This window comes from Seriola dumerili, unplaced genomic scaffold, assembly GCF_002260705.1.
Source record: "Seriola dumerili isolate Sdu_G_001 unplaced genomic scaffold, Sdu_1.0 BDQW01000226.1, whole genome shotgun sequence".
Classification (NCBI taxonomy): Eukaryota; Metazoa; Chordata; class Actinopteri; order Carangiformes; family Carangidae; genus Seriola; species Seriola dumerili.
The window spans coordinates 4,735,651-4,759,515 of NW_019174481.1; the positions used below are offsets into that span (position 1 = coordinate 4,735,651).

The 23,865-nt window shown below is 41.5% G+C and overlaps 3 protein-coding genes across 5 annotated transcripts; all 3 read left to right on the forward strand.

The window, feature by feature from the left end:
• The first annotated feature begins 623 nt into the window (after positions 1-623).
• On the forward strand, positions 624-10,559 carry LOC111228997 (endophilin-A2-like). 2 transcript variants are annotated; one of them, XM_022755137.1, is made up of 9 exons: positions 624-809; positions 3,700-3,768; positions 3,945-4,161; positions 4,447-4,580; positions 4,870-5,028; positions 6,339-6,442; positions 6,806-6,936; positions 7,070-7,126; positions 7,925-10,559. In XM_022755137.1, exons 1-9 carry the CDS (start codon positions 765-767, stop codon positions 8,110-8,112), a joined length of 1,104 nt encoding a protein of 367 aa, XP_022610858.1. In that variant the 5' UTR covers positions 624-764; the 3' UTR covers positions 8,113-10,559. The 2 variants fall into 2 exon arrangements, with proteins under 2 accessions (XP_022610858.1, XP_022610859.1); XM_022755138.1 differs by lacking the exon at positions 7,070-7,126.
• A 374-nt stretch (positions 10,560-10,933) lies between these two features.
• Positions 10,934-14,302, forward strand: LOC111229077 (signal-transducing adaptor protein 2-like). Its single transcript, XM_022755243.1, has 11 exons — positions 10,934-11,041; positions 11,930-12,001; positions 12,097-12,216; positions 12,303-12,359; positions 12,462-12,613; positions 12,725-12,856; positions 12,948-13,017; positions 13,659-13,761; positions 13,859-13,954; positions 14,034-14,162; positions 14,247-14,302. Exons 1-11 carry the CDS (start codon positions 10,934-10,936, stop codon positions 14,300-14,302), a joined length of 1,095 nt encoding a protein of 364 aa, XP_022610964.1.
• A 2,765-nt stretch (positions 14,303-17,067) lies between these two features.
• Positions 17,068-23,864, forward strand: LOC111228850 (semaphorin-4E-like). 2 transcript variants are annotated; one of them, XM_022754941.1, is made up of 15 exons: positions 17,068-17,339; positions 18,380-18,692; positions 18,859-19,004; positions 19,704-19,766; positions 19,859-19,957; positions 20,073-20,172; positions 20,274-20,384; positions 20,506-20,657; positions 20,809-20,987; positions 21,106-21,262; positions 21,475-21,697; positions 21,826-21,941; positions 22,078-22,235; positions 22,324-22,376; positions 22,559-23,864. In XM_022754941.1, the coding sequence occupies exons 2-15, from the start codon at positions 18,584-18,586 to the stop codon at positions 23,227-23,229; spliced, it is 2,337 nt and encodes a 778-aa protein (XP_022610662.1). In that variant the 5' UTR covers positions 17,068-17,339; positions 18,380-18,583; the 3' UTR covers positions 23,230-23,864. The 2 variants fall into 2 exon arrangements, with proteins under 2 accessions (XP_022610662.1, XP_022610663.1); XM_022754942.1 differs by lacking the exon at positions 18,380-18,692.
• The last annotated feature ends 1 nt before the right edge of the window (position 23,865 follows it).

The following is a 23,865-nucleotide window of genomic DNA, read 5'->3' on the forward strand; positions in this document are numbered from 1 at the left end:
AATTCGCAGCAATTAATAAACAAATAATAATTTAAGTCATTTATCAAACACTCCAAACAATTTCTGGATGCAGCTTCTCCAATATGACGATTTGCTGCTTTTCTTTTCTTTATTTGTATCAACATTAAGACTTCACCAGTGGCTCTAGGAAATTGTGATGGGCATTTTCTAATGACTTCCTGACATTTTATATAGCAAACAATTAATAGAAAAAAAAATGACAAAATGCTATATTGAATATAGACATTATGTTATATTATAACTTGTTTGTTCAGAATAAATTCATACAAATAGAGAATTTATATAACTAAATATAATTTTGCTAAAGTAAAGATGAATTATGGAGGTGAAAGTATGTCTTTCTCAGCTGAAGTCAAAGTCAGCAATTTTGTCTGCAGGGTAAGGAGGATGTTTGGATGCATGATTTTTGTGTGTGTGTGTGTGTGTGTGTGTGTGTGTGTGTGTGTGTGTGTGTGTGATGTGTCGTTGTGTGTGTGTGTGTGTGTGTGTGTGTGTGTGTGTGTGTGGTGTGTGTGTGTGTGTGTGTGTGTGTGTGTGTTGACCCACTTTATCCACCAGGATGGAGCCTCCCACATGAAGTTGTAGCCAGGAAATTGTGGTTGCCTAGCAAGTTTCACATCCACGGTGCAAAGTTTTAAGACGTGTTGCTCGGCTGCTATTTGTGCTTCCTACAGACTCGCACCAACTACTTTAAGACACATATTTCCCCGTCGAGGTCCGGGTGGCAACACTGACGGTGCAAGATGTCCGTCGCAGGATTTAAGAAGCAATTTTACAAAGCAAGCCAGGTAAACGCGCAACTTTTTAAACATTAGCTGGTAGCTTAGCTAGCTAGCTGACGTTATCGTTACTTTTATTGCGCTAGCTTCAAGCTAGCTGGAAAACATCATGAATAACGACAAAACAGGTTTTCTTGGTTAAATACTGTGAACAACTTTAACTTGTTGAAAAGTATACGACTAGCTTTGTTATTATTAAACTCTTCATCTACTGTCAAATGTGTTGTCGCTCATAGGTAAGTCAACTTTAACCCATTAGCTAAAGCTAATCTAGAGAGTTAGCAAGTTAACGTCAGGAACATTAGTCAAGTTAAACCAAACTCACGCTAAACTTAGTTGTTTTCTGTTGGCTTCCAGAATGGATTTGTGTCTTAACGTTGTGTATTTAAGCACTTACTTTGCCTCAGATTAACTGAAGATAGTAGTTGACTAACTACGCAACTTGCACCCCTGCATTTACACAGACTTAACAGTATGTGATGACAGGAGTTTGGTTTCGGCGTGTTTTGCTATTATGTAAAAACAGCAGGTTGATACATCATTCAAGTGTTATGGTTAATACCATCGTCCTAAAGTGGTGTTCCCATTTGTTATCCCTCGGATTATACAACGTTTTCATAACATGTCTGAAGTCAAATTGGCCAATGTGTTGTGGTGAGGCCGGAGTTGAAATCGCACAACACAGGTTTGAGCGTCTCACAATCATTTCTAAGCTACAAGTATCTAATGTGTTTCCAAGTGTTAAACTGAACCGATCTGTTATCACCTCCATCTAGCTGAATAATATTGAGCCTTTTGAAAATTTTTGTCTTACAGAGCCATGTTTGTCCTATGCTTTTAAATATCAAATTGCATTTATCACTGTTATGAAAGAAATGAAACTGTTGGCTCCTGTGGCAGTTAAGAGTTAAACCTGCCACCACAAACAAAAACTCAATAAGACAAGACCTATAAAATCAGTGGCCAATGTTTTGATGACACCTGCCATGCAGCGGGTCCTTGCTTTGGCCTAACATTTGTGACAGGTCCTTGCTTAGTGGGTGTGTACCTTATTAAGGGTAATGGAATCCTAGTTATGTGAATACTCTGCCCAAACCAGCTTCCAGTTCCTAAGTAACCAGAAGACAAAGATTAAGTCAGTAGATCAGGAATACAGCAAGAATCACAATGTATACACAGAAATCTTATGTTCCATACAACGTTTTGGAAAACTTGACTAGACACCTAGATTGCTAACACCTCACCACAGTACAGTGGTACTCGTCAACTCCTACTGTGAATGCCTATTGTAGAGCTGTATACATTTAGGACTTATACTGAACATTCTGCCCTCCGTTAGCACAGGCCTGGTCAACAAGAATGCACTTATCATTCAGGCTATAAAAAGAAAGAAAATGTGGTGGAGGAGGATAATCAGTTATGTTTGCTTAACAGCGTTCACGTCATACTGCCATAAAGATATAGCCGATTTAATCAATAATTAAACAGAATAATTGTGGTTAGCTAAGTTGCTAAGCATGCCTATAAAGCTTGCGTTATGGTGTTTATCATTGTGCACCTTTTGTTTTAGTCCAAATCATATAGTGTATCTTTTTTTGCCTAAAAAGTCCCTAACTCCACTTTCACAACAAGCTTTTTACCAAATCTAAATCCTGTATCAAATCTTCTTGTGAATCTGTATCTTTTTATCCCCTTGTCTAGTTATGTCTTTCAACAATTTTAAGTTACAAACAGAATAAATACTTCTGGGCTAAATGTTTTATTATTGGAACCAAAACTCAGGTTTTCCACACAGATTACATACAGTTGTCTGACTAAGACGGGCAGGTTTATTAGTTGTGTTGGACTAAAAAAAAAACTTTTGGCAATTATGAAGCCAGATGGGGGGCTGAAAGTATGTTTGTGTTTGGATTTCTCACATGTACATGCCACAGCTTCACATCTGGTACCAAGAGATTCATTAATTGCAATTAAAATCCTGTATATTAGACTTCATAATTAGGGAATGTGTGGGGATGAATTATATCCCATGAGCCAGTTGGCAGTGGGTGCTTAGGGCATTTTCTGAGCCTCTGAGTGTTTCACACAAAGAACATTGCCAGGCCTGTGTATTATATAAACTAGAGAGATTGATTGATCCATCTGGTCATAGAGTTTTATGTGCACTGTGGTGCTGACAGCTGCACCGAGTTGAACCAAATAAGAAGGCACGCACACACAAACGTACAATGAGTCTCTGTATGGCCTGCCAGCCAACTGCACAGGCTTTTAGAGTTTGTTTCCCTGATGAGAAATTGAGGATGTATGTGCCATGTGTGAGTGAGGATATGCATTGATGATGGAGAGCAAGATGAAGTTAGCATGTGTGTTTAGTTAAAGAATCCGTGAATGTGGTTGTAGTGTAGGAAACTGCGATGTGTGTGCTGACCTGATGGAAAAAAGGAAAACCCTTCAGCATAATTCCTTATGAACCAAGTCTCTCAGTACAGTGGAAACTCTAGTTTGCAGAACTCATTCCTTTATACAGACTTCAGTAGGTTCCTCCTGATGGAAAACATGGACATGTCTTAGACTTGGAGAATTGTGTTAGTCACTCTTGGGAAAAAAAACAAAAGGGTGGAAGATGTTAAATATCCACTTAAGTTTGGAGACAGAGAATGGGGAGATCCTGCGCTGCTGGAGCCTCTGATCCCCTATCGGCTCCAGAAATTCAGTTCTGTAGGTGACCTTGTTCAGGATGTGGAAAAATGGAAAGATAACCAAAGAAAGATCTGTTTGTCATGATGGAGGATAAATATAAGACCATAATTAGGACAAATGTGTAAGTAATGCTCCATGAGGACCAGTAAACGTGCTGAGTTCAGCCAGCCTCATTGCTCTGTTTGTTCTGTGGTCACAGCTGATGAGTGAGAAGGTTGGCGGTGCGGAGGGAACCAAACTGGATGAAGACTTCAAGGACCTCGAAAGGGTAATTAATACATTTTAAAATTATACCCAAAGTTCATGTGTTGAGTAACAATACCCTCATATGTTGTGCTGTGAAATTATGTCCCCCAAGTTCCTTATCCAAATATCCAAAAGGGATACAACTCAGCATATGCACTCAGGGATCAAATAATGTCTCTCCCTAACTTGTGTCACCAGAAAGCAGATATTACTAGCAAAGCAGTGGTGGATGTCATCAATAAAACATCAGAGTACCTTCAGCCCAACCCAGCAACAAGAGCTAAGCTTTCCATGCTCAACACAGTGTCCAAAATCCGCGGACAGGTGAATAGTCCAGGCTACCCCCAGCCTGAGGGCCTCCTGGGGGAGTCCATGACTAAGTTTGGACGGGATATGGGCGAGGACACCAACTTTGGTAAGAACGGTGGAGTCAGTGAGAAAATTAGATATACGGTTTAACAGACGTGTATTCTGTGTATTTGTATATGTTTTGAAAGCATTAAAGTGAGGAGAAATGGAGCATTATATGTTAGGGAGATTGGGGAATGTTTTTTCCTAATTGGATCAAAAGTGTCTACATACTTGCTTGTATTTTTTCTTGTTTTTATTTTCTTTATAGAAACAATAATTATTATTAACACACCCCACAATGTCCCACAGTCCCTAATGCTGGTGTTTTGCATGTGTATGTGTGCTGCAGGTGGGGCTCTAATAGACACAGGGGAAACAATGAAGAGGATGGCCGAGGTCAAGGACTCTCTGGATATTGATGTGAAGCAGAATTTTATTGACCCTCTGCAGGCAGTCGCTGAGAAGGATATCAAAGACATTCAGGTATAATCAAAGAGGTGGTATGCTTCTGCACGTTCAGGCCAGACATTGACTAATGAGCTCCACAGTCTGTGTGTCAGCTGCAATAGTATGAAAAAAGTATTAACAGTCCAGATGCATAACAGCTGAAATGCATGCAAATATTTAGGTCATTTTAATGGCACAGCAAATTTCACAAAATGATCATGAACAACTACAACAAATTTATATACATACATATATATATGTGTGTGTGTGTGTGTAATCTGCATCACCTCATCATCCCATTCCCAACTCTTTCACCCCCCCCCAGCACCACCTGAAGAAACTGGAGGGCCGCCGTCTGGACTATGATTATAAAAAGAAACGTCAAGGTAAAATCCAAGATGAAGAGATCAGGCAGGCCCTGGAGAAGTTCCATGAGTCCAAAGAGATGGCTGAGAGCTCCATGCACAATCTGCTGGAAACAGATGTGAGTAGTTTGTAGACAAAACTTGATTCCCTTAGCAATGCCGATGGCCCACTGAAACCTGCTGGAACTTGTTTTTGTAATGAGACTTAATAATAACATGTTTCAGTTTACCTTTATTACAATGGCAACTGCTGGTAAAACTGTAATTGTTATTAATGAAACTGATCTAGCAAAAATATGTGTAATGTAACTTTTGCGTAAAGAGCTAATGAGACTGTCAATGTTACTCTACAAGGTGAAAAATACACAGACAGCAGCATACACAGTGAACAACAGAGATGCAATGTGATACACTGAGTTTTTAGAGCTGCAATAACTTTCATGAATCCCGTTGTCAATAAAGTAGGCTAAGTGACCTCAACATGCTCAAAGTCAACAGACATTTCTTAGATAGAATATGATCATCCATAATAGGCTTAAAGAAACAAATAAGCCATCTGATTCAATCAGTGCTGGTGGAAATGCTGCATCACTTTAATAGGTTTTGGATAGACAAGTAGAGTTCACGCAAGCCAAAAGCTTGATAAGGATATCTAATTTTCTTTGGGGAGGGAAATGTGTCATTGCTGCACTCTTTTTTTGGGGGGGAGCTGTGAAAATCTCATGGTTGCCAAGACATCTCCTGTGTGCCAAGACTGTGAGATGCAAGTCAAGTTGCATAATGTTTTCAGTCTGGTGAAAGAAGAAATGCATTTAGTACAATCTGATGCAATTACTGAGATTTAATTAAAAGCATTCATGGCTGAAGCAGATGGTTGAATTGGCATATTCTATAAGGTTGCATTAATGCAATGAATGTATTTCACTCCCCCTAAGAACTATTTTGACAAACTCAAAATAGAGGGGCAAATGAAGAAACCCTGTATAAACAACCTTAGAGCTGTATTTAAAGTGACAGCCAAACTAACTCACAAATATTGTATTCTTGTTAATGTCCCTATTTGTGAGTATATGATAATATTTATTCTGGATAGTATATCTGTGACTACCTCAATTGGAAATGCATGCTGCTTGCTGCTCAGAGCTTCTCCGTTAACATGACATGTTATGTCTTTCCTCTGACTTGCAGTCGTCTGAGCCAGTTAAACCTGTTTTGTTCAGTATTTACTATTTTCAAATCATGATGATGTGTTTCAGAATGTTTTGAGTAATATTATTGTGATGAACAGTACTGACATAGTGATAAACAAATGAGAAGGATGAGAGACATGAATGCAAACAGTTAACAATAAAAGAATGCACTAAAGGACCAGAGCTGATTCTATGTTTTGTCTCATATTAAAATAGTTTTTGTGTGCGTGTGCATGTAGGTGGAGCAGGTGAGTCAGCTGTCCTCTTTTGTGGAGTCTCTGCTGCAGTACCACAAACAGGCCGCACAGATCCTCGAGGAGCTTTCTGACAAACTGAGAGAAAGGTCAGCGCCATGACTATTTGTGGAAGATGACATGTCTTCTCTGTTGAGGCTGTGTCCTTTGGCTCATGACAAGGGATGATTCAGCCGTACCATATTTTCTTTTACCCATCTGATTACAAGTAATGACTGTCAAACACCAGTTGATGCTGAGCTCAAATCACTGTTTTTCCACCACTACAGAAAGAAAAATTCAATTTTATTTTGGAATAGCATAAAAATAAATTTGTTTTGCTGTTAACAATTTACTTATAGATGCAATAATTGGATTACAGCCCACATGGAGTGGAATTATTTCTCCTCTGTGTTGATGCATCTCTTACTCAGAGATCAAAGAGGTGATGATTTTTCTTCTCTTGTATACAGGGTGATTGATGCTCAGAACCGTCCAAGGCGTGAATACACACCCAAACCCAGACCAGCCTTTGACTTTGAGATAGAACAGTCCAACGGAGGATACTCACCTGCTGCAACAAGTCCTCCAGCTTACTCTCCCGGTAAACTTACTTTTGTATATTTTGTGAGAGCTGTGTGTGTGCGTGTGTGTGTGTGTGTGAGGCCTACACAGTGGAAGGCAAGTCAATCTGATTCTCAAGACTGATTTGTCTTTCCTTCTGCAACATTAACTAGCCCCAGTACAAAATCGAGGCCCATCCTCCCAAAGAAACTCCGTCAAGAGCAGGCCGCGTGAGTGGACAGATGAAGATAATGTCACTTGCACAGAACTAAAAAGTTTCTCTACTTTCACTCACTCTGTTGCACATCCATGTGACAGAGAAGTGGATGCATGTCTGTGTGATGGTCAACTATTTCACTAACATTGTTGAAATGTGTCTGTTGGGTCCCCTGTGTCGCATCTGTCAGGTCCCCAGAACAAGGAGGGGCTTGTCATAGTGTGAACATTACTCTGTCTGACCAAGGCTGCAGGGACATACAAACTTTAGCAAACCATTGTGTAGTTCCGTTTGAAATTATCAATGACTGTGGTGTTTAAATAAGTTGCCAATTAAATCAAAAAACCACCTGTAGTCATGGTTTTGCTGAATTGTTTGTATCTGACAGTCTGGAGTGAAACTTCTGAACCTCAAGAAAAATCACTGCTTGCCACAGGGTTTATTTTACAGATGTAGTCAGGGAGCGAATCAAACATCGTTCACCTCCCCAGTCCAACACACGAAATGTACTTTAAATTATTACATTGTTTTGCTGTGTAACATATCAGTACATTGATTTTGATCTTGAGCTTCAGAAGGATTCTCCCTTACCGCACTGGTGACTAACCTGTCCTGTTTTAATGACTGTTGTGGTCTTTTCCAGAGTCCTATTGGAAAACCTAATGTTGGTACACTGCCTCTAATTAAATGCTTTTAAAAGTCAATATACCGACCTTGTTAAAAGGAAACTGACACATTTTCTTTTCACACAATGACTATATCTGTTCTTTCTCCTTCCTTGCATCTCTCTACATTGTGTCCCTTTCTATAGCTGAGCCATGCTGTAAAGCCCTGTATGACTTTGACCCAGAGAATGACGGCGAGCTGGGCTTCCACGAGGGTGACATCATCACCTTGGTCAGTCAAATTGATGAGAACTGGTTCGAGGGAAGCCTTCGTGGAAGATCAGGATACTTCCCCAACAACTATGTTGAAGTGATGGTGCCTCTACCACACTGAAAACAGCAAGGCAAGAGGGAAACAGCAGGAGATGAAGAGGGGGATGAAAGAGGATTGTCAACTCTCACCCAAAAGATATATCTTATGTTTATTGTAATTAAAGGGTAAACATCTCAAGACAGGGACATGATTTTTTGTATCTAGGAGTTATTTGAGCAAAGCTTTTTTCAATCTAACAAAATGTAATGGATTTTTAAAAACAGTAAGGATGGGACGCTGTTCATTCAAAAAAATGTGTGGGTGCATTTACCATATCTTGGGTCTTGATATCCATTCTCTATGCACCTGTGCACTTTGTACAAAACATCTCTATCACCAGGACTGATGAGGAAAGATTGAGAGAATGGAATCTGTAATAACATGCTCAACAGTATCCACAAACACTAAGAAGTGCAACTACTTTAATCTCATACTCTTACCCTGTTTTATATTCACAGTATGACATTTCTTGTTCTATGTGTTGTTCATATTGGTACTACACACATGCATGCATACGCATGCATCTTTCCAAGCGCTGTTTTCTACACTCCCAGTTTTCACCTCTATGCCTTTAGGCATTAGTGCTGTTGTCTCATGGACTCATTGGAGTCAACATGGAGGACTGGCTAACTTTTCTTGACGTAACACTATACTCTGCTGCCATCTGGTGGTGGTACAGATGATTCTTAGCTATTGGTTTGAGTAGCACAGACTGACAGACTGCTGTTTGTAACTGTAATTGCAGTTTTACAAATGTTAGCCACATTTATTCTAGACCAAATGGTTGTTTGAGAGTTTATTTCTAAAGGGCTGTAAATGTCCATGTCTTTATATACTTCATTTATCACACTAATTTTGCTAAGTTGTCAGTAGGATATTTTACCTACTGCTATACTATTGTTTTTCAAAGCATGGATCCCTATTGTCTCTTCTAATTGATGCCAAAGAAAAGTTGCACAAATTCCAAAATTGCCCCAGGCTGCTGCTTGTCAATGAAAAGACGTGTATTTTATACAGCCTTATGTGCACACTTCTGCAAGATTAATAATATTTCAGAATGCACAGAAGCAGACATTTGTTTCCATTACAGTGCAGCTCACAATATTAGCATTACACCAAAGCCATAAGCACACATCCCTCAGTTCCTCTACTTTCTCAGGCTCCAGTGATACTGCTGGCAGTGTCACTCACAATGTTTTGTGGGCTTTTACCCAAATGTTTGTCAATGAATTTTCAGTCTGTGATTTGTTTTCCCCCTTGGCGCTGGGATAAGCTTGGCTTTAGTACTCAAACCTATAATTTAGAGCATGGAAATTAATCTGATGTGTATTGGGTGTTTTTGTACCTGCCTCAGTTTTCAGGCTGAAACTGTGCACCAGACCTGACAGAAAATGCTAGCTCCCAACTATTGTGTTGAGAATTTACTAATAATGAGGAAGGTCCTCTCACAATGGCTGGTTTCAGTTTCATATAAGCCTATTACAAGCAGACTATGAACTGTTAGGGTTGGTACTGTTCACTAAAATGCCAACTTTCTCCTCTTGTCATGATCCCCTTGTTAGACCGCCCCCGCCCCACTCATCTCTCCCGTCTCTATTTAAACTGGGAGCGGAACAGACAGGTCTTTTCACCAGGGAAGGGCACACAGCAGTGGATTATGCCCTCCCTCCCCCACTAGTCTTTATACACCACCTGCCCCTGTACCCCTACCCCCTTTCTCATTATCTTCCCCATCCCACTCCCATAGTGCCTCTGGAGCTTGGTTTCCTGGTCCATCCTTGGAATAATCTCATTGTTATCATAGTATGTGCCTCTTTGCAGGTTTGCATATCTCCTATGTAATTCATGTTGTGTATTGGGCCAAGGGGTGAGACACAACTGTGTGGTTCAGGTGTGGGTTTACATGCCTCATTACACTGAATCAGAAGCCCAGAGTTTGAGAGGGGAGCAGAGGGTCAGGGGCTCAGGTTGAGTTATTATGCAGCCTGTATAATGATAATGATTAATGTCGAGGAACAAAAAGCTAAGATCAATTTTTGTGTGCTGCTGCTGTCACAGCTGAAATAGTTGTCTGAATGCTGCAGCTGACATTTATTGCAGCACTACATTCTGTGACGGTTTGTTTTGGATCCATACCCAGAAGTGTCACAACTCTAATATTAATGAATGAAGTATTATCAGCCTTAAAAGCTTTATCTTATTATAAACATCTTAATGGATTTTTCTATGTTTAAAATATAACCGCTTTGCATGCGTCTTCATTACAGCCTCTGTTTTAGGCAATACCTTATTTTTGTAACTGTGACATTGTGGGGAGACTAAAGGTGGGATTATCCTGGATATCTTTAGGATATATGGTTTACCTCTATACTAAATGTAATCTTATGTGTATTGTATATTTTTGTTATTATGTAAAGGGGAGTGAATGCTGTTCATTTGCTTGTTTAAATAAATGTTAAATAATTTGGCTCCCATTGTCTCAGAAAATTACAGCACTACCACTGAAAGACTTTAATAATAAAGTATGTACACTGATGCAGGAAATTAGAGGTATAGGATTGTTTGTTTTTACATCTAGCCTGATTCTTAGTTAAACCTCTTTATTTACATTTGCACAATTGCTCATTTTTGCTCAATAAAACATCTTTATATTTTGGACATTTATCCCCCGACCATCCAATTTTTAATCTGCACAACCACCCGTCTGCATGACCCCCAGACACAGCAGGCTACACCAGCCAGCTGTTGGATTATTGCCACAGCACTATCTCATCGGCGAAGGCGTGTCACTCCCCGAATTACTCAGATCCCCTTTGTCCTCGGTGCCCAGCCAGCGACACTCATGGCGGCTGCACCCGTCAGACAGCGCTCCGGGCCAGGGGGACCCCGGGCGCAGCTTCCGCCCTGCTACTACGAAGGATACCTGGAGAAGCGAGGACCGAAAGAAAAGGTATGTCCGCCCGGTGCAGATCAAGTGCCATGTTGTTTCAGTGCATGTTGTGGAGAGCCGTGGTCGGTGTGTGCGCGCGTGTGTATCTATGCACCGCACACCGGCTGATCCCCCCCATTCCCACAGAGCTGTCAACTTCCTTATTGTCGTAGAATGGGCGAGGCGAGACTCCACACTGGTGCTGGCGGGGATTTTTTCCACATAGCGGATAACAGATTTTGTAGCGCTTTTCAGTCTGATTTTGCAAGACTCTGACGGAATGTTTACAACAATTTATGAACGAATCCCGAGGTTATAATCGAGGAAACCCGCCTGCTGTCAAAATATTGCATGTCATTTCAATTACACATGACATGAAAAATTCGTGGCCGTATCCCTTACCTTAACAAGTCAGATACAGTGTCGCAAACAGTATGTCTGCCAAGCATTTTCCTCGCCAAGAATTCAATGCTGACTCGGAGAAATAATCTTTTGACATATTGTTCTGACAGCCTGCTCTCTGAAGTGCATTTCCAAAATATCAAATACAAAGTTACACACAGCCAAATCGACAATATTACACAAGGTTCTTTTTTTTCTATTGTTTTGATTATAAGGTGATGACTAAAGAATGGGACACCCCCCACCCACTACCCCGTCTTCCTCATTAGGCTCATTTCAATTCCATACAGACATGTAATGTGAGCCTGGCTCAGGTGCAGGATATTTCAGTAATCCATGGTCACAGACTGACAGCAGCTGAGGCTCACGCCTTATCCATTACGTGGGACAGGAAATGTGAGAGTGATAAAATGAGAAATGTCCATTACACAGATGTGGAAAAACAGCACCATTGTTACATCTTTCTCTCCTGTTTTTCCCATATCTGCTCATTTCCATGTGTGACAGGCATCCATACGACTGTGGACCTGTCTGTGCGGGAATTCTTTGTATTTCTTCAATAATGCCAAGGACACTCATGTAAGTTTCAGACTGTATAAATTTTGTTTGTTGTGCATCATAGTGTTTTCAGTGGAACCTATTTGAGTGTGTGTGTGTGTGTGTGTGTGTTACAGTATGTTGAGAAGCTGGACCTCAGTGGATTTGTGTCACTGAAGGACGACTGCAGCCGGGACAGAAACCTAGAGGCGGCCAGACTCATCCTGCGCATGAAGGATGGGGAAACCAAACTGACAGTAATGTCACTAGACACACACACACACACACACACACTAAAATGAACTCCTTTTGCAAGGTTTAAAAGTGCTGTTGTCTTTTACAGGCACCCAATCTGGAATCAAGGGAGCTGTGGAAAGGTTTCCTCTACTCTGTCATTGATGTAAATGTTCATCTTTTGAACACATGCTGCACCTGCATCCTTCTGCCTGTGTCTCTCTCTTGTGCTGTTTAATAATAAATTATGTCCTCTATCCCATCACAGCTCAATGTACCGTCCTGTCTCACGTTGCTGCCGGGCCAGCTGCAGATGCTGAAGGAGGTGGTGGACAAAGAAAGGTCCAGGCGGAGAACTCGCACTCCCACACGTGCTCCTCCTTCACCGCTCTCTGTGCCTTTAGTAGGAGAGATCCCACCGTGAGTTCTCCTCTGTGTGGAGAGGACTGACTATAGCTGTTTCAGTGTTTGTGAGCAAACATTATGTGGTATCATTTCTACTGTGTGTGTGTGTGTGTTTTTCACATGCAGGTGCTTTCGACCAGTGTCTCGAACAGAGGCTGAAGTCCTTCTAGAGAGACACCCAGACTGCGGCAACATGTTGCTCCGTCCTGGCAGAGATGGGTGCTCACTAGCTGTTACCACTCGACAAGACCTCAATGGGTAAAAACCTGCTGAACATCTGGACAGCACAGCTGCAAATATTATAGACAGGCACCATTTTCACTGCTGTCTGTCTTTTTCTTTGATCTAGGTCAGTGTTCAGACATTACCGTGTGACTCAGAGGGACCAAGGCGGTTATGTCATAGATGTAGAAAATCCTGTAAGTGTATAATACTCGCAGATATAATTCACATCTAACAATATTTCAGAATGTGGATTTATAAAATTATATCTAAATTCCTATTATAATTGACTTACTTATATATTTACGCTTTATAATGTTCTATCATAATTGTAACTTTTATTGGGGAAACATCGGGTTAAGGAAGCATCAATCCAGCTTCTTTTCTCCTGACACCAGTTTTGATAATTTAATTCAGGCTATGTTCTGATAAGATATTAGACACTAGATACTCTTTGTCCAAATTTAAAATCTGTATACCACACTGTGTGTAACTCATAGTCAGTGCACCCCAACACAAATCTGGCACATTGGAAGGATGCATGTACATCATCGGGTTAAATATTTGAAAAACGTAGAAAACACACACTATAACAGATTTGTTAAGTGGGAGGTAAAAATATTTGATGCTGCAAACCTCTTGCCTCTTTGTCTTGTTCACCTAGTTTGCTGTATCTTTCAGGGTGTCTGAGGACAGGGCAACAAGATCTTGTAAACAGTGACTGAAAAAGAAATGCAACTCTGACCATTTTGAGTTACGCTTTGAGATTACAACAGTCAATAATGTAAACACGGTTAAGAAACCAGCAGCATGTAATGCAACAGGCTTCCTCTTACAGATTCCCTGTGCTACACTTCATGAGGTCATTGACGCCCTGGTAGAGAAGACAGCAGGAACTCTACAACCTTTCCTACTGGAGGAGCCGTATGAGGAGAATATCAGTGAGGAAGACTTTTTTGTCTACCTCTGCCTTTTTTTTGTCTATGTCTTACAATTAATCTATGAGTCAAACCATGTATATTCTTTTTGTGTCATCAGCATATGTTTCCGCCAATGATGAAAATGGAGAAAGGATCCTCCACACTGCCCCCTCCAGCCCACTGCCAAAGGCTCCTGCCCTGCCCCCAAAACAAGGTTTCTCTCTCTAACATAAAGACTCACATACAGACAGTCACAGACAGAAATAATGATCACTACTTTCATTCTGATGCAGACCGTTGGTGCAGCAGTCCCCTGTCCAGATCCCCCGCCCCAGACCGCCGCATCCTGACTTCGGCGGTGCCGGCCTCGCCCACCAACCCAATGAGACGACTCATTCTCTCCCCTTCGCCTCTCGCACACAGTGAGTAAATAATGGGGCAACCTCACCCGCAGCAGTTGATCTGCATTTGTTTCAGCTCAAAGTGTATCTTCTGTCCTTCCACAGCGCTCAATGAGGAACTCAAACTGAAGCTGGAGAAGAGACGAGCCAGTCAGGAGTGACTTAACTCATAAGGAACATCTTCCTGTCGCAGCGTACTCAATCTTCAGTGCCAAACCCCTTCTCACCGCAGCTATGTACTCATCCTGTGCCTTCTAGGTGGAAGACAAGGGACTACAAATACCGCCACTTTCTCTTAGTGCTTTGTCCGCATGCATAAAACTGTTTACAAACTGCCTCTGAGCAAAAAATAGTACGACAACAAATGATTTTCCCTCAGAATACAATCCACAAAAACTCTGAATCAATGTGACTGGCAGCTAAAACCTTTTCGGAGAAGCACTGACACATGCCGGACCCCTAACTGAGCCTGATGTTTTCCTATCTGAGCCCATGTCTGCGTGCTGAGCTGCTGATGTTACTGCTGCACCTGAGACACTTAATCTGCTCTGAAAGTAAAATAAACCGGACATGCTCAGGTCTCAGCTCAGTAATTCTCCTCATCACCTCATTCCATGTACCATGACTGAGAAAAAAAAATCATCTGAATACAGTCGAGCTGGTCAGAAACTGAAACCTGCACAATCTCTGCCTGCTGCTCTGAGTGCTATTTGTGACTGATAAGCAACCAATTAATATGTTGTTGATTCAATGGCACTGCTGTGGTTAATTTAAAACCCAACTTTAACTGTATAATTGGTGCTTATTTTAAAGTGTCTCCTTATTCTCTGCTACTGTTTGTGTGCTACTGTACGGTGCTATGACTGACTGGTGCTCAGACCCGCCTGGAGACTCCAGGTGACTTCTGTTCCTCCTCAAGAAAATCAATCAAATGTATATGAGGGTGCCCTCTAGTGGAATGGCTGTCGACTACAGGGACAGAACCCTTCTTATCAGCACACAGTCTTTGGGTATTATCACAAGTACCAGACACTTGGCATAGACCAACCCTTTTATGTTGCAGACTGAACCTGGCAAAGGCTTTTGGCTTTATCACAGTATTACACTATGCCCTACCTCTTTACCTTTAATAACAAAATTATTTATTACAGATCTGTGGGAGTTTCAACAATAACAATTTGTATTTCTACATGGGAAAACACTTTTCTTTTTTACATTTCTGTGAATTGGCCAGTCCTCCGGATTTTAAGTGTCTGAGTACAAGTGGCAAACTGACTCTTAAGTGTCAATGAACAGTTTGTTGTATGTTTGTACAATATGTGATGTGTCTACTTGATCACTATCAAAGAATAGTGTTTGTTAGATATTGAGGGCATTAAATTGTTTTGCATGGGTCTTAATTGTTCCTCGTCGTGAATTGATAGCTTTTACTTTCACAAAAATAGACCATTTTGATTTGTTTTTTTTGTTTTTTTAGGTGGCCAGCTCTTAGGTACAACTTTTCATTTGAAAGTATTACCTTCCTGTGACAAGAGGAGAATGAGGAAATGACATGATATTGGAATAAATAAATACCATGAGTGGATGATTACAGAGAATGCTGGACAATCTGTCCTATTTTTATTTAAAGATGATCTATAATCAATGTTAATTTTTTACCACAGATAGAAGAAAAGAAAAAAATATGTTTACAAAGGGCCAAGTTATTTATTTTTTTAGTTTAGCATGGAAGTGAGAGTATCTTTAGTTTTCCATATTCCCTTATTTTAAATAACCTCCCACGATCTCACACACTTAATACATATATTACTGGAAGTTAGTTTATATTGTAAAAAAAAAAAGTGTCCTTTCTTCTACATCTTAGTGGAAACCTGAATCCAATTTGAAACATCTGTATCAACATATTCCTCTTGTTAATCTGCAGAATTCCCTGCTATTTTTTTCCACCCACCTTTTTCCTATTTTAAGTGTGTATAGTTCCTTTTACTTGAACTGAAAATAATATATTTAAAAAACAGTAAAAAAAAAAAAAAATATATATATATGTATGTGGGACAGATACAACAGGTGAACCTGTGTGATTCACATACTATTTCTTTGTAATAAATGCTTCTGTGGAACTCATAACAATGGGTTCTTGCTGATATTGGATTTTGGATATTGGATGACATTGGATCTTCATTTTATTTGTTGTTCATTCTTGGTGAAGCACTATTTTTCCACTGTATTAGGCTGTATTGGTCCATAAGCCTGTCCTGTGGGCAACACAACAGACACAACTTTGGAATTTTTGCATGAAGTTATGTTGCATCAATCACATGCAACATCTGAAAGGTGGACTCCACTATTTGCAATAAGTATTATGAATTAGCCTATGGATACAATGCTGTCTGTGCAGGTGCTATATTATTCAATATATATGATAATATCACAACAATTTAAATCCGTGCGCTCCATTCCTAAGATCCAGTGCAGCACTCAAACACACCACAACACAACACTACAACGCCACTCCATCACGCCTGTTATCTAGTAAGGAAAAAAAAAAGACACCGTAAAACACCCGGCAGCTGCTTTCATCTTTTACCTCGCCCGTTGAGTCAGCCGTGGCCTCTACCGACACATAAAAGTGTGAGGGGACAACGAAAACTTAATCAGACTACAGATAAGCGCCTTCCGCCGCCTCAACGGCAGTTTGAAGGAGGTTTGAAAAAAAAAATTAAAAAAAAGCTGCGGGGCCAACCGGAGCAGCAGCCAGCAGCCATTCAGATCCTTTTCACCGCGGGGTGTGAGGCGCTGAGGGGCTCTGTTCAATAACGGATGACCGCTGAGTCTTTGAGAGGACGGACAGAGACGGAGAGGCTGCTGAGTCGTTTGAGAGGCGGTTTTTTTTTTTTTTTTGTTAATGCGGTCTGTGATGCAGAGAAACACACCTACAGAGTTTCTACGCTCGTAAAACCTGAAAGGAAGTTGCAAGCTACCGCGTTTCCAAGTTTCTCATGTACGTTACGTTAGGCACCAGCAAGGCGTGTGTCGGCTTAATTGCACTGCGAAAGGATTTATAAATACTATGGCTTAGTTTTACCACCAACCTCTGCTAGTTAATGAAAAGTTAATGGTTTAGAAATTACGCTTAAACAGGTGTTGGGACTATTTTTTAATGGAGGTCGTTACATTCTTGGGCGTGTCAGTGTGCAGGTAAGTGATTAACCTTGATAGGAGTGTTTGTTGATGGTTAAGCTGCTGGAGTTTGTGCTTGTACGTCTGTGCCACCTGTTGGACTTTTGACTGAAATTTGATCTTATTGTTTAATTACTTGAAATTAAATAACAAAGTATAGGCTACTTTAGATAAACTAAAACAACTCACTAGTTTACATTTAAATTGTCCGATGCCGTATTAGTAGCTTAGCAATGATTTCAGACCAACGTTAATACCTCAAACCGAAACTGCTTGTTCGAAGTTTGGCGCATAAATGCTAAAGCCAAAGTACATGGGGTGTTGTTTATGTCTGTGTGTGTGTGTGTCTGTGTCTGTAAATGAGTGTTGAGTGAAGCTGGCTTTGGCCCCAGGGCCAAAAATGTGAACCATCTTATCAGGGCTGCATTCTCTGACATGCCGCAGCTCATCAGTAACATAGCTCACCTCTTTTGGGAAAGAAGCGGTGCACACCCACTCAGCAGGTTGCAGTAACACTGCTGAAGACAGTCCCTGTAAACCGCAGCTGCCATTGCTACAGCACAGTAATTCGAGGAGAAGCAAGTTCAGGCTTCTTTGGTTTTGTCTTGGTTGAAGCATAAGACTGACTCAAACCAACATGTTTCCTGTCTGTGACACAGCTCTTGCAACACACTTCTCGCTCATGTGCACCACAACTTGTTCACTCTCTGTGAATCTCTCATTGTGCGCTTGTGTTTGGTGCTGCAGGAGAGCTGAGGTTGACATCCCTGCACCCTGCTGAATGCCTTTCATGGCCCTACATTAACATCACTATGGCACTGACAGAATTACTGCCGTGCTGACTTTAGCTCACTCTGCCCTTTCTGGCCATTTCTTTTTTTTTTTGTCGTTGCTTTGTTTCTTTCACTTTGTTTTTAACATAACTTTAATGTTTCTCCCCATATATATTTTTTTTCCTTTTGTTGTGTGTTTTGCTAAACATAACCTAAAGTTTTTGTCTGTCAGGTCTCATGTTTAGTAAAGTGATTGTGATATCCGTCCAACCTTGTCTCTTTCAGCCCTCCTTGGCTTTGTTTCTTTGGTCTGTGCCATCTATCTCACCATGGACAGCCTGCTGAGCGGGGCCAGTAAAGGGGCCAGGGCTCTTCAGTCAACACAGACCTCATCACGTCATAGATGCCACTCGCTGTCTTTACCCATGTATGACTGACTGTTAGGGAAACAATAAAGCTTAAATTCCTCTTAGCTCGAACAAAGGAGCCATGCATCCGCTGCTGTCCCTCAGTGTCTTTTGGCTGCTTCCCCTGGCCTTGATGCTGGAGGAAGACTCACCACTGGGCTGTGTTCCCCGCAAATCTGTTCCTTATCACAGTGAGTGTTGCTACCTGTCCTGTAACCTGGGCTAATAAGATGTCAGCTCATGTTGGCACACACGGTTTGAGTTTAGACATTGGGAAACAGGGTTTGGTCACTGAGGGTTTAGTTACTGGTGGTTGCTAAATGACAACTAAATGAATCAGTCATATTCCGTCTCTAGGGGACAACGCTCACCTGTTTCAGGAGGAGGGTGTGTTCAACTACTCCACCATGTTGTTGAGAGAAGACCTGAACGTGTTGGTTCTGGGTGCCAGGGAGGCCTTGTACGCTCTTGACCTCAACGACATCTCCAAGAAACTCGCTTCAGTAAGAACACCTTTGTCAACAATCCAGTTAAGGCCAATTCCGTCTTGGAGCAGTGCCCATTAATTGTTAGCATTAGCAACTTAGCAACAGCAGAGATTCCTTATCAAAGATTTCTTGGATGAGGGCTGCAGCTTGTGCAAGACTCTTTGCCCTGAATTCAGCCTCTCAGGCAGCAGTTTTTCGCAAACAAGCCTTGTGTTCTTGGAAAAGTGCTGTCTGAGTAGCTTTTTAATACATACATTACTTTCAGTATAATTACTCTGATCTGTTCTTGAAAAATGTCTCCAGGCTCTAAAGTTCAAACAACCCGAGCCTTAACATTATTTTATTATGTGACCACTCACTCACAACCACAGACACTGCTGAATTCCTCCTAGCAACATTAAGCCTTGTATGTCAGAGTATTCGGGCATGTGCACCCAGAGCAGTAATAAAATGCTTTGTGTCACACAACATGCCAGTATGGATCTTTGGTGGTTTTGTTCTCTTATGCTGAATAGTAGTTAATTTATACTAATCTGACGCTTGTTGCTTGTGTTAGTATCACTAGACACAGAAAAACAACCAGCTACATTGAAAGTTATCTCGATCATGCTTCCACTTCAGTTACATTTACAATTTTTAACTGCTTCCTTAGCTGCTAGTGTTGCATTCCTCTACTTCCTAAGTGTATAACTAAAATTGTTGTCACTCTTTTAGGTGAAATGGGAAGTGACGGAGCAGCAAAAAGCTGAGTGTAAAAACAAAGGAAAAGATCCTGAGGTGGGTCCCTTCAGTGTTTGCTAATGAGAACTGATTGTGTCTGATTGTGTATTGAGCAGATGTCGTCATTGCTTTTTCAAATGCATTTACAGACGGAGTGCAAGAACTATATAAGGATATTGCATAAGATGGGGGATAACAGGATGTATGTTTGTGGAACCAATGCTTTTGATCCAGAGTGTGATTACATGGTGAGACAAATTCATAGCCATATCTTACACTGTACACATTGACTGAATAAATTGCTGTATAGGTTTCTCCATCAAATCATTCCAGGATTAAACGGTGTGTCTGATTTTTGTGCAGTCCTATGCAGATGGAAAGTTGACACTTGAGAGCAAAGGAGAGGATGGCAAAGGGAAGTGTCCATTTGATCCTTTCCAGAGATATGCCTCCATCATGGTTGGTGAGTAGCTATTAAACAACAGAAAGTACATTTGCAAAGATGGTTTAATGCAGCAAAATGTTTTCATTTGTATCTCTGTGTTCGCTGTCTTGTTTCACCAGATAACAACCTATACTCAGCCACTTCAATGAACTTCCTGGGCTCTGAACCTATCCTGATGCGCAGCTCTCCTGTCTCCATACGCACTGAGTTCAAGAGTTCCTGGCTTAATGGTAAGATGTGATAGTAGTAGTAGATGGTAGGACTTCACTTTCTCTGAACTGAACTCCTTCAGCTCTAATGTTTGCTCGATAGTTGAGTCAAAGTTAATGTTTTTTGTTCTTTCTACACCAGAGCCCAGCTTTGTTTCCATGGCGCAGATGCCAGAGGGTGATAAAAGTGAGGAGGGAGATGACGACAAGGTTTACCTGTTCTTCAGTGAGACAGCTGTGGAGTGCGACTGTTACAACAAACTGGTGGTTTCCCGTGTGGCCCGCGTCTGCAAGGTGATAAAGACTTTACCATGCATGCACTTATTTTTCACAGCTCTATTTCCAAACACGACAACAGCATATTGAGTTCTTCCTTCCTTCCGCCCTTTCTGCTTGATTGGGTATCCCGTTTGTCTGGGATCGTGGTGTCTGTCTGTGCTCACAGGGGGATCTTGGAGGTCAGAGGACTTTGCAGAAGAAGTGGACATCCTTCCTGAAAGCCAGACTGGACTGTCCAGTGCTGGAGTCCCAGCTGCCATACATTATCCAGGACACTTTCCGCTGGTGTGACCCCCAGCAGCACTGGAAGACCTGTTTGTTCTACGCCATCTTCACACCACAGTCGTACGTTTCAATTAACAAACATGTTGGTGTGTTTGTTTTAGTGGGAGGAGGGTTGCTTTTTCTTTAATGGTCTTTGGCACACTGTTTGGCTCACATTTTGTGTGTGTGTGTGTTTCAGGGACACATCAGATCTGTCCGCAGTGTGTGTGTACCAGGTGTCTGACATCAGCAGAGTGTTTGCGGAGGGGAAGTACAAGACTCCAGTCCCCGTAGAAACCTCTTTTGTTAAGTGGGTGATGTATAGCGGAGATGTCCCAGTCCCTCGGCCTGGAGCTGTAAGTCTGCCCACCATTCTGTGTGTGTGTGTGTGTGTGTGTGTGTGTGTGTGTGTGTGTGTGTGTGTGTGTGTGTGTGTGTGTTACAAACAAAGCAAAATCTCAAAAGGCAACTCCTTCTTTTACGAGTGGCCCAGCAGGAAGCTGATTCGTTTTGTACTTTGACTCCGTTGTTCTCCCTTTTTTCTTTCCTCTCCCTCTTCTCTTGCCAGTGTATAAACAATGAGGCTCGTGAAGCGGGTATAACTCAGACTCTGGACCTCCCAGACCGCACGCTTCAATTTATCAAAGATAGGCCCTTAATGGACCAGGCTATCCAGCCAGTGGGAGAGAAGCCTGTGTTGGTGCGAAGGGGAGCTACATTTACACGCATCATAGTCAACCAAGTGCAGGCTGCAGATGGCGAGAAGTACAACGTGATGTTTATAGGCACAGGTTTGTTCAGGGTTGTACTGGTGCAGCACAGTACTGCTGCTTTTGATAACTTGATAACATGGCTGTTATGCATTAAGTCATATTTGTCAATATATAAATATGGCACGTTTCTGTTTTTATATGAAAAGAGGAAGGCACCATGCTGAAAGCAGTGAACTACGATGGAGAGATGTTCATCATAGAGGAAATACAACTTTTCCAGCCCCCAGAGCCAATCAAGATCCTGAAATTTTCTAATGTCACGGTAATTTAAAGCCCTACCATAGTCAAATGAGTAGCTTATTACTTTTGAACCATTACTACAGTGTATGTTCATTGTATATTACTGTAAAGCACACACAACAGTGTCATTGTTCTGTGTCTGTGTGTGATGTGTACAGGATCAGCTCTATGCAGGCTCAGAAAACGGAGCAGCACAGATACCATTAGCCAGCTGTGCGAGGTCCTTATCCTGTATGGACTGTGTCCTAGCCAGAGACCCATACTGCGGCTGGGACAAAGTTGTTGGGAAATGTATTTCCCTCTCTAATTCACGAAGGTAGGCAACTGTCCCAACATGTGGAGCAAGCAGTGTTCATTCCACTTCCATCGAAACTAAATTTCAGTTATCATATCTTCTGCTTTAGAGAGCTGATCCAAAGTGTGAAAGAAGGAGATGCTTCTCTTTGCCCAGATGCTGGTGAGTCAGTGCACACTTTAACGAATACAGTATGATCAGTAAATCATTTTTCTTGTTATTCTGAATAAAAACTGAACCTGGCAGGGTCTGCACCATTTTCTACTCCTCCAACAAAAGAATCACAATTGAGTTCGATTGTGGATTGAAAATGCTTACATGAAGGATCCGTTTTGCTTTTTCAGATCATGTTAAACCCACGAATCAGTCGATCTGGCCAGGTGGAAACCTCAAGCTCAGTTGCCCTTCGCCTTCCAACTTGGCAAAAACCAGCTGGGAGCGAGACAACCGCCCTCTGACCCCTTCAGCTCGGCTTCAGCCACTGCAAGACGGACTGCTTATCCTCAACGCGTCTGACAGCGATGGTGGTCGATACCGCTGCGTGTCTGTGGAGCGCTCCAAAACTGACGAGTACGCAACCACTGTGGCTGAGTACCAGGTCAGAATAGCAGGTTCAGGCAGGGGTGGTCAGATATTGTTTCCACAGCCTCGGACAGGTGGCCCCTCTGTGGCTGGACTGCAGGCTGTAGTCGGGCTTCTTGTGGTTTCTCTTCTTGTCCTTTTGGCTTGGAACTTTTACAAAGGCCACCTACCTCTTCCTTGGAGCTGTGGAAAGAAGAGCGAACAATCCCAGGAGTCCCATGAGGAGGGGGGTGTGCACCCCAGTGTGCCCGCCCAAGAGCCACCGAAGCCTGCACAGGCAGAGGACAAGCCCCTGATGTCTGGAAGAGACAACGGCAGCAGTAATAACCACAGCAAAGGAGAGGCGGCATTCAGTGCTGCAGGGGGGGAGAATGATGCTCCGGAACTTATCCTGACATCTCTGCAGTACATTGATGATGAGTCAGAAATTTGAAAATGACGAGCACATTACTCAGTTTACCCTTGAGCAATGTTTAAAGTTTAAAAGATGAATCGGAACGCCACAAACTATTTGTATCTAACCACAACTGGATTCAGTTCAGCTGTTATATTTGAGAACTGAAATATAAACTGAAGTGTTCGAAACTGAGCTTTGAGAGACACTATAAACTGTTGGGACTGAACACACCAAAATATTCTATATAAGTATGAGATGCTTGAATCTCTGCTTTACTTTTTTTTTCTTTTTTTTTTAAAATACAAATGTACATTTAAAAATTATTTTTAGTTTCTTACTAATTGTTGATAGATTGAAATACATTTTAAAGACAAGTATGATTTTCACAGGGAATGTACAATAACTGAAATTGAGCCATTTCATTTTAACCACTAGCTACAAAGATTTAGCTTTGTTGTATTAAACCTTTTCTACCTGGACCATGTGTTGTTTCAGTGCATCCAAATATAACCAATAGGATTTACAAGTTTTCTGCAAGTCGAGACAAGCTAAGAATGTGAAGAACAGATGTGGAAGTGACTTGCAGTTATGTATCATCTTCGTAGTTTTGTGTTTGACACAAATGTACAAAATTATGTTCACAACAGAAAACCATCACCCAGTGACAGCTTG